We start from the raw sequence: 13,469 nt of genomic DNA on the forward strand, positions 1-13,469 counted from the left end.
ATGATCCCATTATTATAGCTGTAACTCTGTCTCATTATTCCTTGTGAAAGGAGGATTGCAAATGTATGTGTTAGATGTTTGTATGAACACTGTAGTTAAACCACTGGACTGGAGACCAGAGTTCCAGAACATTGATCTTGAGACACAGGTTTGAATCTCACTATAGAAGCTGGAGAATTTATAGTAAATTCAAGTAATATCCAAGTCCAGAATTAAAGATAGTCCCTGTAACATTAGTTATGAAACTACTGGATTGTTGTAAAATCCTGTCCAGTTTACTAACATCTTGCAAGGAAAATAATCTTGTTCCCATACCTGGTCTGCTTAACATATGAGTCCGATGTGGGTGAATCTTAACTGCCTTTTCAGTAAGATCTGACTTAGGCTATTGAGTGAAAAATTAACCCACTTCAATGAGAAATAAACCAAAGAGCTGCTGTCCTTGGAGACATAGAGCAAAATTTAAAATCATGAACAGTTTTGTTTCAGATATTGTTTCCAACAGTGGAAGAATTGATTACCAGAGGGCATAGGTATAAGGTAATAGCTAAAAGATCGTGTGGCAACTAATTTTTTTTCTGAAATGAGTGATTAGGATTTGAATATATGTACTGCCTGAAGCAGCACGTATCCGGAAGGGACCTGGAGAGGTAATTGAAGGAAAGAGATATTGAAGGGGTATGAGGAGAGAGACAAGGATGAGAATTAAAAAAACAACCAGTATGCTCTATAAAGCAGCTTACACAGACTCATGGACCAATTTTCCTCTTTATGCATTGTTCAAAATTTTAGGAAAATGAGCAACAGAGAAGAACTTTATGGAAAGTGGAAATTACTGACGTCCTGCACTTCTGAGGGAGAAAAAATTAATATTTGCATTTCAAATAGTTGTTTTCTTGAACAGCACACACAAAATGCAGGAGGAACTCAGCAAGTCAGACAGCAACAATAGAGGAGAATAAACGATTGATGCTCCCGGCCCTTGTCGGGACCTGATGAGTCCTGATGAAGGATTTTAGGCCAAAACTTCAACTGTTTATTCCCTTTCATAGATGCTGCATGACTTGCTGAGTTCCACCAGCATTGTGTGTGTGTGTTGCTCAAAATTTCCAGCACCTGCAAAATCTCTTGTGTTTATATTTGCTCTCCTGAGACTTGTTCACACCTCATTTCTCATGTGATTGTCTCATGCCTCTACAGCAGAACCAGTCCTATGATAGCAATCAGCATTAGAAGTCCTGCCAAAACACAAATACCAATGAAGACAATATCACTGGTGTCTTGCATCCTTGAAACATCAGGTCCATCTACCACCTTTGATTCTTCAGAATTTGAATCGTCCAAGTTCACAGCCAGCTGCTGGAGTTGATACAGTTCGGTGTCTGTGATGACGTTGTAGGAGGCTGCTTTGGTTTTGACATTACACTGCATCTTATATTCCTGGGTGTCACTACGTGTTCCAACGGGGAAACGTATATACAAAATGTTCACAAAAATGGTGGCATTCTTAATTCTCTGCAAAGTGAAAACTGAAATAAGGACCAAGTTTTCAACTACTTTCTGTAGATAACACTGATGTGAATATTTGAATTAGGAGCAAAAGTTTGCCGCTCAAACCCATTCCATCATATAATCAGACATTGAGAGATGGAAAGGCAGGTAGAATATTTGTTTTTATCAGTTCAGGCACAGAGTACAGGAGTAAGGACATCATGCTAAAGCTACGTAAGTTAGAAGTTAGACCACAATACTGTGTACAGCTTTCGTCACCATACTTAGGGAAGAACGTGATGACATTTGAGAAGGAAGAGTTCTGCAAGAATGTGAACAGGACTAGAAGAAAGATAGTTATGAAGAAAGACAGTCCAGGCTAAAACTGAGGCACAAAAAATTATAAGTGGTATTGACACGGTGAAAAGGAAGGATCTATTCCTCCTCGATGAGATTTCAGTAACTAGGAGAAACGTGCATGTTAATTGGTAAAAGGATTGGCAAGCCATTCAGGAAAGTAATGTAAATCTGGAACACTTTCCTGAAAAGATAACCTAAGGCAGAAACTCTCATCACATGAAAAATCTACTGGGATGACCAATTTAACGTTTATACCTAAAGGGTTGGGAAGTGAGATTAATCAATAAAGCTTCCTTTTCACTGGCAAAGAGCTCAATGCTCTTACATGACCTAAAGGTATATTTGACCATCGACTCAGTTTATTATCATTAATCACCTGTGTTGTTGTTCCGCAGGCATCAAATCGTGAAATTATCTTGAATGTTGAGCTGAATACCTGTGCCATGCAACCGGGCCTTCCAAGATAAATGCTGTTACGATTGAGTGAAGGAAGAGCCTGCACAGCTATCAGAATCTGGAAATCCGTTCTAGAGCAGCTGACGTTCATGGGAACGACTAAAATAAATAAAACGTAAAAAGTCAGTTAATATTAAGTAGCTATGGTTGCATCTGTTACATAGAACAATCCTCAAAAAAGACTGACGACGCTGTTGATAAAGACCCTGCCTGTTATACTCAGTCATTCAGTTGGCAAACGAACAGTCCAGTGAACCTACATCTGTTGAATGTCCTGCTTTATGTGCCACTAGGACAATTGACTCTGTTGGTGAATGAGCTGCACAAACTAAAAGGTCCCTGGCCCAATCACTATGACATCTCTGCCAGGAACCAGCAGGGCCACCACATTTGACCTCAGTGTACTTCATAATGCAGCAGAGGGAGTGAAATATGTCGTCAGTTCTCCCTTTCACGCTTGGTGTATAATTGGGAAGCGTACACACGCCTGAAGTGTAGATGAAAGGACAGGTCATGTCCTGTTATGATTCACTCACAGTTGTAAAGTTTTCCACTCTCTCCCACAGGTGCACATCTGAAAACTTAATACCTAAGTTAGGAAATGAGGATAGCCTGGGCTGGAGCATGCCACAACATGAATGGGGAAGAAAACCAGAGAAAAATTAAAATTTTAACTTCCTTTTAAAAAATGCACAAGATTATAGCCTTAGAAAATCATACAATTGAGTACAATATGAAAAAGAGGTGTTGGCCACAGGTACAGTGACATGGAGACATGAAAATACTTGATACAATGTAATTTATTATTGTTAACCTTTGTGTACCAGTTCCCATGGATTCAAGAGATAATTAGTATTAGTCTATCTTCTTTTCTTATTGCAGCTTTATTGCTTGTAAAAATCTGGACCTTTTTTTTAGAGGTACACAGAGCCAATAATAATTAGATTGAATCTGTAACCAGGAAAACTAATTACAGTGTATTTTTATTACCATAATTTGCTGTATTTTTGTATTAAATTGTGGAAATTTACACATCACAGTAAAGGTGCCCAGGAGTGTTACCAAAAACTTCCACGCTTGATTGTCTCGACTGCAAAGTCAGAAATATTTGATGAGAACTCAGATTCCACACGCTAATGCCATTGTGCCATAATGAACTCCTAACTTACCGCCATTGTAGGATACATGGAAGCCACGGGAAGCTGTGTTCCTGTCAGCCGACAACACGAACAGAAGTCTGTTCCCATTGGACAACAGAGAAGGAGGTGAGTTACGACCACACCATTTTCCCAGCAATGTGTCAGTCTCACTGTCTCCATCAAAGATTGCCAGAAAGTCATAATCGCAGGCATCGCTCAGGCTATCCCTGTCCTCCAACTCAAAATCAATTAAGTGAACTTTGATCCTGTAACTTAGAGGCTGTCGGATGGTCCAGTGACAATTGATATTATTAGGATAAATGCTTGGGTAGCGAGGGCTGGAGAAATTCCCTTTAATGGCTGTGAAGACCTGTTGACACTCACCTGGAATAAATATGACAAACATAAACGATAAATGTTAGAAAATAGAAACTGTAAATAAATCATCATTTTATACACTTCAGCACTGAATAAAACCAAATCCTGGCTACTACCTGGTACAGACATACCGTAATTCTGTTGTATCTGGGAATAAGAAGGATTAGCCCTATGACGAGCCATTGGTCAGTAAACTTTTAAGGTACGGGATTGTTGAAATAAGGTTAATTACTTTCCCAGTATGAACTCCCTGTGTCAACGGTGAAGTTAGTCCTGTGACTTGCATACCACAGTAGGGCAGTAAAGCATCGCGTACTTTACTGTGATGTAGTGAAGTATCATGCACTATATGCTTTTAGGGCATAAAGTATCATACCCTACCTATTTATTTCTGATGCTCCCGTTCTGCTGCCTCTCACTGTAACTCCCTGAAGTTCACCTGCATTAAAATGAGGGTCAGGGAGAGGAACAGGAGCACCAAGGGCCAAGCAGGCGCTGTAGTAACTTGACGAAAAATAGGTTGTATAGATATTGGATCCCAAAGGTTACATCCCTTAACCACAACATTACCTTCCACACTTTTTCCGCCATCCCTGAATACTGCTTTCTGAATACAGCAACAATCCTGATTTGTTTTCTTATCGTCTCTACTCCTCACTGCCTCAGTAAAGCAGCCAGCATGATCAAAGACCTCACCCACCCCAGACCTTCTCTCATCTCCCTACTTCCATCAGGTAGAAGATAGAAAAGCCTGAAAGCATGTATCACCAGGCTCAAGGACAGCTTCTACCCCACCGTTCAAAAGCTATTGAATAGTTCCCATGTACAGTATGAAGCACAATCTACCTCGCTATGATCTTGCACCTTATCATTTACCTGCTTTGCACTTTCTCTATAGCTGTTATATTTTATTCTGCATTGTTATTGCCTTACCTTGTTCTACCTCAGTGCACTGTGTAATCTGTATGAACAAGATGTAAGACGAGCTTTTTACGGTATCTTGTTACATGTGACAATAATAAACCAATTACAATCATACGTTATTCATACAGATCTTTGGAGGTCTTAACTACTTGCCTAACCTGCTGACACCCATCTTCTATCCCTATCTCTATTCTCCAAGAGTATCCAATATCTGACCTTCTGGAGATTAGTGTGTCTCACTCATGTTGCAAACTGCTTTATGTGCATTGGATCCCAAGGAGCTGATGCTACTGAACCTTTTTTAAGTCCCAACCCACATTTTAGTTATGTCATCTTGTTCAAAGTAGAAAGAGGAATGTTCACTCTTTTGGAAGCTGGCTTTCCATTATTTCTGCTGGAGCTTTCCAGAATTACTGTGAAAAGCTGAGAAAAATAAACAACCTTGGTACATCACTCCCAGAAAAAAGTCACATTTAAATTTCTCATGGCATCATTCCTTGTAGCCTTGGGAAATATAAATGTGGGAGCAAATTATTGAGGGTAATATCAATGCAACAAGAGGTGAGGAATCTTAAAACCCTGAAATTATAAGAAGAAAGAAATACTACAGGATGTAAGTATTTCAATTTATTTTAGGAAATTAAGTTTATTGCAATAGCTTACTGCAGGAAAGGTGTAGTGTAGCAGTAAGTTGGGTAGAAATATGTTTCTTTTCTGATGTCATGCAGAACTTGACAGAAAAGCAGGACAATGGTCGGAGAAGTTTGCTAAACAGGCAAGACTCCTCATATTTTTTGAACAATTTAAGAGAGTTGTTAGGACAGGCTTCTCTAATGCAGGAACAGTTGTCAAGTTGAACAAATGAATGAATTTTGTTCTGAGTTAAGAAATCTTAAAGGAAATTTTTTTTCAGGAAGGCAAGAATCAACTTTGCTGAAAGATAGTTTTATGAATGAAAGATGTCTGAAGAGTTCAGACATCTCTGCTGGCAAAGACTTGAATACATTTCACTTGGACCCTTCATCCCTTATAACCCTTATAACATAATCATTTAAGTATGTTATAATTAGCCAGGGTATGAATGCCAACTCCTGGAATGTACCATCCGTTACAGATAATCAATTTCCACCGACATTCAGTTATCCATCGGTTAATCAATTCTGAATGCAGACTAATATACAATTCTCAATCCCCCGGCTGCTCTAATTTTGATTAATAATCACTTGCACCTGGACAAAAGCCTTCTGAATATCTAAATAAATGACCTTCACTGGTTCTCCCTTGGCTATTTTGGTGGTCACAACATCAGGAAAATGCAACAGATTTTCCTTTCACGTATTTATATTGATTCTGCTGAATGTTATGACTTAAAAGATTCTGGCATTTTCTCTACTACCAATGTCAGCTAAATGGTCTGCAATTTCTCATTTTCTTTCTCCCTTTCTTTCTTAAGTAGCAAGGTAACTTTCCAGTGTGTGGAAAGCATTCTAGAATCTGTGGAGCTTTGGAAGATGACAACCAATGCATCCACTATTTCCATAGCAACCTCTTAAAATTCTGGGACATGGATTCTGGGATGTGAATTCTTTAATTTCTCCATTCCTTTCTTCACTGATGCTGATTTATCTTACCTCCCATTCTCCATTGCCCTGCAGTTTTCCAATTATTTCCATGTTTTTAATGTCTTCTATAAAAACAAATACAAAAGTGTTCTGCTGTTTCCTTATTTTCTAATATAAGGTTGTCTTTTCTCGTTCTGCAAAGGATCAACATTATCCTATAGTAATCACATCCCTTTTACATATTTATGAAGCTTTTATGGTCCCTTTTCATGTTTCCCACTAGATTACTCTCATATTCTACCTTTCCCTTCCACATTAAGGCCATGATCCTCTGTTGAATTCTGACATTTTCCTCATCCTTTTGCTTTTAGCAACATTATAACCTTTTGCTTTTAATCTAATCTGGTTTTTTACATCTCCAGTCATCTGTGGCTGATGTACATTTCCTCTTCGTTTGTGTTTTCAAAGGATATATATTTGTTATAAGTAATGTATTACTTTTTTAGCAGCACACACAAAATGTTGAAGAATCTCAGCAAGTCAGGCAGCATCTATGGAGGGGAATGAACAGTCGACGTTTTGGGATGAAAACCCTCATCTCGGCCCGTCACAGGGAGTGTTTATTTCCCTCCAAAGATGTTGCCTGACTTATTGAGTTCCTCCAGTATTTTGTGTGTGTTGTTCAAGATTTACAGCATCTGCAGTATCTCTTCAGATTATTACTTCTTTAAACGTTAACTATTCCCTGTCTACTGCTGTACTCTTAAAACAAATTTTCAATCTAGCACAGCCAAACCACCTTGCTATTTGCTCTGCTTAGGTTTAGGACTATGGTTTTGGATAGAAGTAAATTACTTTTAACCTTATTTAACATTGTATCTTATTATGATCACTTTTACCTTAAAGTCCTTTAGATGCTACTGTTATTTAATTATATCTCAGCACAATACTAGAACTAAAATAGCATCTACTTCACTGGTCCATCAACATACTGATCTCAAAAATTATCTTATATACACTCCATAAATTTATTCTTCATACTATTACTGCCGGTTTGGTTTGCCCCTAGTTATAGATTAAATTCCCAATGTTTACTATATTTCTCTAGTTACATGTGTCACTCAATATTGAGGGATGCTAAAAATGTAGATGGTTGTAATTCTTGACAAATTCATACGTTAAAACTCGTCATTATGTTGAGCTTTCAAAGCACAATTAACATTAGTGGAAATAGAGCGAAAGAAGGAAAAACAAAAAATAATAATCACTCTAAAGGCCTTCAATAGGCAACTCTTAAACAGGCTTTAAAATGAACATGAACAGAAGGAAAATACTAAAAAGCTGTCTATTATCAAAATAGTTTGAAACTTTCTTAAGTACAACTATCATTTTTATATACAGTATACATATTACCTGAAAAGTAAAATGCTTTGAAGCCCTTTGCACCAATGTTGAAGTCTGATTTAAAAACAACAAGTAGTTCATGGGCACTGGAAATGATAGCTGGAGGTTTCGTCCCACCACAATAATGACCCCAGTGTCTGGTATTCATGCTGGATCCATCGAACATGGCCACATAGTCAAAGCTACAATCCTCATTACTCTCCAGATGAAAATCGTAGAAGATCAGATTGATCACTGATTGATTAGAGACGCGAATAACCCAGCGGCACTCTGCATTATTAGGGTAATTATCTGGGTACTCCGGGCTAGACAGCACTCCAGACAGACCCGTTAACACTCCTCCGCATACATCTGTAAGTAGCATAACTGAAACATCAATGTGAATCCAAGAAACTTTAAAGTTCATTCAATATTTCATTTTTGTTCATGCAAATCATTCCCTGATATTTTATCTAAATCCCGTATCAAGGCCCCCATTCAGCTGCTGTCTTGGAGAAATAACCAGCTGAATGCTTGGTATGGTTCAGCCTGAGGAGCAAGGGAGGGCTCTTGGACGCTTCCACCTTCTCTGCCAGATTGTAATTTGTAGTCTGTTTGTAGTCCGCCTTTTTGTTTATTGGCATTCCGGCTTCAAGAACTGCTAAAGCTATATGAATATTGGAGTGGAATCCGGCATGTTTGGTGAGAGCAAATGACAAAAAGGTCTCACTTACTGAAAGATTTACAGGTACTCATCAAGTAGTTATTGGGTTTGTGTGGATGTAAATAACAGTCAAATCACTTCTATAGCATTTCCCTTTAAATTTATCATAAAAGACTACAATTGAGTGATTCTGCTCTTTGGGCTCCATTCTGCATCCTGTAAAGTAGTGCTGTGGACAGGAATCCAGCGGCAGAGTTAATTCTTCAAACTAGATCTTTCTACTCGGTGTCACTAGATACCGGCCAGTGGTATAAACATCTCATAATCTGATTCATTTCTTCACCATTCATATCAAAACAAACTTTGTCCACAAAATTATTGGAAAAGTGAAGCACAACAGCATAGCAAGGGGAATCGGGCATGGGGATCTTTGATGAGAAACCAATGAAATTTAGGGACTGTGAAATAAACAAAGGAAGAACTGCAATACAAGCTACATTGAGCTACGTGTAAATTAAGAAGCATAAATAAATATACAAGAGGAAAAAGTGGTATTAAGGAAACAAGATGGAAAGCAAATGTAAATTTTGACATTTTAAAAAATTCTGGGATCACTTCATAACCTGATGAAATGAGACTCCACAAGGTGTCTCTGAATTTAAATTGTCAACTATCATAAACTGTTAACAGTGATTTTACCTATTAATCGCTAGATTTAAAATCAAATCAGTGTGTAAGTAAATCAGGAAAGTTCAGAAAGTCAATAGCAGAATACTATTGATATTGGACCAACGTGCTATTTTGAAGTTCAATGGATATATTCTCCTTTCCACAGATTGCTGGCAACACACTTTCATAACAACATCTGTTTATCAGCAACACACATTAATAACAACATCTGTTTTTCAGTAAATTCTGGAATATCATTGGTTTAATGTTCACTATATCACCATCTAGCAAAATCATAATCGAAATTCTGACATACTAGATCAAAAGAAATGTTCACCATTTGGATGTTTACTTAAATCTAAAAGTTTAACATTGCAAATAAGATTACAAGTTGGTCAAACCTTTGCTGTATGAAGCAACAAATCCGCGGCTGGCCACATGCCTATCTGAGCGGAAAGTGATCGACATCACATGCCAGGAAGAGGAGAAATGAGGAGGAAAAGCTTTTCCACAGAATTTGCCCAAGAGATTTCCCTCATCCCCAGGTACTCCGTTATAGATTTTGAGGTAATCATATTCACAGTGAGTGTGAAATTCAAGGTCAAAATGCTGGAATGTGAGCAGAATGGAGGAGCCCTCTGTGACAACAATCAGCCAAGTACATTCGGTCTCATATGGATAATATCCTGGGAAATTAGGGCTGGAGAAATTCCCATTTGTTGCAGATAGGATGCCACCACATTTAACTCCTGGTAGGACAAAAACAAAGCAAAAGAAATATAATTATGCACGCAATTTGCTTCACTGTTAACAAAGCATGATAATCATGTTTAAGATGGCTAAGTGCTTCTTCCATGCATCGTGTTGCTATAGAAGCCTTTCAGAAGATTGCAAGTTCCTTCACTTTTCCTGTGCTCAGTTGGTTTATTGCAACTAAAAGACATTATTCCTTTTACAATCAAATGAAAAGAACTTTCATTTATATATAATTTTCATGCTTAGGATACTTTCCTTGACATCATACACTTGTGGTCAATATTCTCTAAAATCGGTACTCTTGGTTCCATTGGCTTTAAGTTAAGCAGAACTTCGTTTATTAATGTTCAGGAAGGCACTTTCCTGAAAATGCATGGAAAGGGAGAAAAAGAGAGATGTAACCCATGCAAAATATATCAGCTAAAAGCACAGAGATGGAAGCTTTACCTGGTCTGGCTGTGACTCTGCAGGCTATCCACAGAAACAGCACTCCTACAGCAGCCTGCCCTACAATATTTTGCATGCTGAGTGCTCAAGAAAACTAAAAAAAAAACCAACAAGAAGGCAAAATTATATCATCCTTTACAGTGACATATGAAGTAACACACAGTGGTTGTAGAATTAATAGTGGCATTAATAATTCACTAGGAGTCTGAATTAGTAATTTAACCCATCTCTGGTTCCTTTCAGTAAATATTAATGAGCTGGATCCAATGTCTTCATTCTCCACACTGCACTATACAACTTGTTATACATTCTTGCGAAAAATGATCTAAATATTTAATTTGCTAAAGTCATAAATATTCTTTCATGAATTTAGGGATGGTCCCATATTCATTAATTATTCTATGGAAACTTATACAATTTAAGATTAAAAATGTATGCATTTAACAGATGGTGGGCCAGTTCAAAACTAGTATGCACAAAAGAACCCAAAATGGATTTTGAAAGCTACAAAGCTGCATGGTTTTAGGACTGTAACTAGAAGCCCATGGATATCAATAGACTCTTTGTTCACTAGCTCCCAACACCAGAATTCTCGGTTTTAACTAGTTTACATCAATTATATTGAAAAACAAAAATATTTGTCTCAAGAAGTCATTGAATTGAATTTCAAAATTACTTAATCTTTTCAATGCTAAATTACATGAGAGAGTCTGGAGGGACATCTTGGATTTTGTTTAGTTATGAGGAAATTTATGGCTGAGAAGTTTACTGACCCTCATATTCTACACTCATACACAAAGAATACTTGAGCTAGATCTATTTCAGATGAAAAAGAAAGGTTTGTTGTTATCCAGAAAAATAGTGAAGTACATGCAAGTAATGTGTTAGAGTGTTAAGAAGTTCTTCAATTTAAGTTAGCTCTCTTAATAATTTTTAATAGTGAAATATTTCTTGTTTTACTAAATTAGATAAGTGAGTAGATTGTTCCCTGTTACAAAATTTGCGTTTTTTTCAGGCAATAGTTGGCAGTCTGTTGTGTCTCCTTGATCTAGCAGAAGATATTTTACTATTGAAATAAGTATATTTAAATAGAGAATCTACTGCATTCCATTGAAATGCCTTCGAATAATGGAGTACAGTATCTTCAATTAAAGATGAAATGTAATACGATATCCACTTGTAACTAATCTTACTTCAATTATTTAACTTTTGACTGTAACTGACATACTCACTCCATGTCATGTAATTTAATGATTGCTTGATAGAGTCCAACTAGTTCAATCATTGTCGGTCCCCGAAAAAGTTCTACAGTATTCTGACATTTTCTGATGATACAAATCTACATCTATCAGCCTTGAGGATCCTACTCATCATGATCTTGTTGCTGCACCTTTGTACACTACTCCTCAACACTATGGTGTTGGTCCCTCTGTCTTTTCCATTCTCCACTAGTGGAATGTGGACTGTTCTCCAATGCTAGTGAACCGTATTCACTTGTGAAATGGATTTTCCCTCTTAACAACATTTACAAAAGTGTGTGGCATAATCAGGCGGTGATAAGCACAGACGGCAGCCATTCACTAAGGACCATAGTGAAAGAGTCCTCTCATCGCTGGCAATTTCAGGCTCTTGCTTTCGTGGCTTTTGATTAGATGACTAATGCACTTGCAGTGTCTAACAGTAGAGCAATCGGTCATCCCATGAGGTACCAGTACTGGTAAGATGTAGCCCTGGAGCAGAGGCAGAGATTTGCGGAACATTTGATGGGTTGGACCCTCTCAGAAAGACAGTGTTCCTTAGTATCACACTGGAAATGCCACTGCTTTACCTTCCTCCCGCGGTGCAGTCAGAGATCAGCCTTATTGCACGATGTGGGGAATTATCATTGCAATAACTGATATCACTCATGGTGATCAGTTCTTCAAGAACAGCCACAGGAAATAGAGTCTTTCTCGGTTTTGTCCCCCCCCCCCCATGCTTTTGGTCTCCAGCTGCTCACTGCATGATGCCAAAGCTCCGCAGACTACCATGAGTTGTGACACTTGACTTACTGAGTGTTGCTGGGCTCCACCAGGGTGGTGCAGGCCCCAGGAGTGTTGATTCAACATACAGATGCTCTGCACTATCCCATTAGCAGCTAATTATTGGAGTGTGCCAATGTATAGCCACACAGAGTGAAGAAACTGTGAGCTACCAGGGTTACTGCTGCCTGAATCAGAATCAGGTTTATTGCCACCATCTTGTACGATGTGAAATTTGTTGTCTTGAGGCAGCAGTGCAGTCCAAGGACATAAAATTACAATAAAGTACAGAATTAATAGTGAAAAAGGGAATAATAAGGTCGTAACACACACACATCATGCTGGAGGAACTCACCAGGCCAGGCAGCATCTATGGAAAAGAGTACAGACATCACTTCAGGACTGCTGAAGGGTGTCGGCCCAAAACACCGACTGTACCTTTTCCATTGATGCTGCCTGGCTTGCTGAGTTCCTCCAGCATTCTGTGTGTGTTACTTGGATTTCCGGCATCTGCAGATTTTCTCTTGTTAATAATAAGGTAGTGTTCACAGCTTCATGAACTGTTCAGAGGTCTGATGACAGAGGGGAGAAAGCTGTTCCTGAATTGTTAGTTGCAGGTCCATGGGCTTCTGTACCTCCTTCCTGATGTTAGTAATGAGAAGGGGGATTGTGGTGGATGGTGAGAGCCCTTAATGATGGATGCTGCCTCTTGATGACATCCTCGATGGGAGGGAGGGGGGTCAGAAAACTGCAGATTTTATGCCATATATGACTGTGACAATAAATCTGGTTCTGATTCTGAGATGAGGAGCAGTAACCTGGTGGCCAAGTTTGCAGCCATCTGCAGCTTCTTGCTATCCTCTGCTTTGCATCGGAGCCACCGTACCAGGCGATGATTCAACCAGTTCAGAATGCTTTCCACTGTAAGTCTATAGAAGTTTGCAAAAGTCTTTGGTGACATACCAGGTCTCTTCAGATTCCAAGTTATACAGAGTCACTGGTATGCCTATTTCATGACTGCATCTATATGCTGGGCCCAGGATCGATCCTCTGAGATGTTGACATCCAGGAGCTTAAAGCTGCTCACCCTTTCCACCACTGATACCTCAATGAAACCGATGTATGCACGAAGTGCTGACAAGGATAAGACGTAATCTAAATGACAAGGGAGTGGATTTGCCTTGGCTTCGACAGAAGGTAAAATTGACTTGTGGTACCA

The 13,469-nt window shown here is 38.6% G+C and overlaps 1 protein-coding gene across 1 annotated transcript; it reads right to left on the reverse strand.

Moving 5' to 3' along the window:
- Window positions 1–1,147: 1,147 nt before the first annotated feature.
- On the reverse strand, window positions 1,148–10,305 carry cdcp2 (CUB domain containing protein 2). Its single transcript, XM_072274553.1, has 6 exons — window positions 10,230–10,305; window positions 9,428–9,775; window positions 7,724–8,065; window positions 3,477–3,830; window positions 2,228–2,406; window positions 1,148–1,515 (listed from the first exon to the last, which is right to left on the reverse strand). Exons 1-6 carry the CDS (start codon window positions 10,303–10,305, stop codon window positions 1,195–1,197), a joined length of 1,620 nt encoding a protein of 539 aa, XP_072130654.1. The 3' UTR covers window positions 1,148–1,194.
- Window positions 10,306–13,469: the final 3,164 nt, after the last annotated feature.

Source organism: Mobula birostris, chromosome 12, assembly GCF_030028105.1.
Source record: "Mobula birostris isolate sMobBir1 chromosome 12, sMobBir1.hap1, whole genome shotgun sequence".
In the NCBI taxonomy this organism is placed as follows: Eukaryota; Metazoa; Chordata; class Chondrichthyes; order Myliobatiformes; family Myliobatidae; genus Mobula; species Mobula birostris.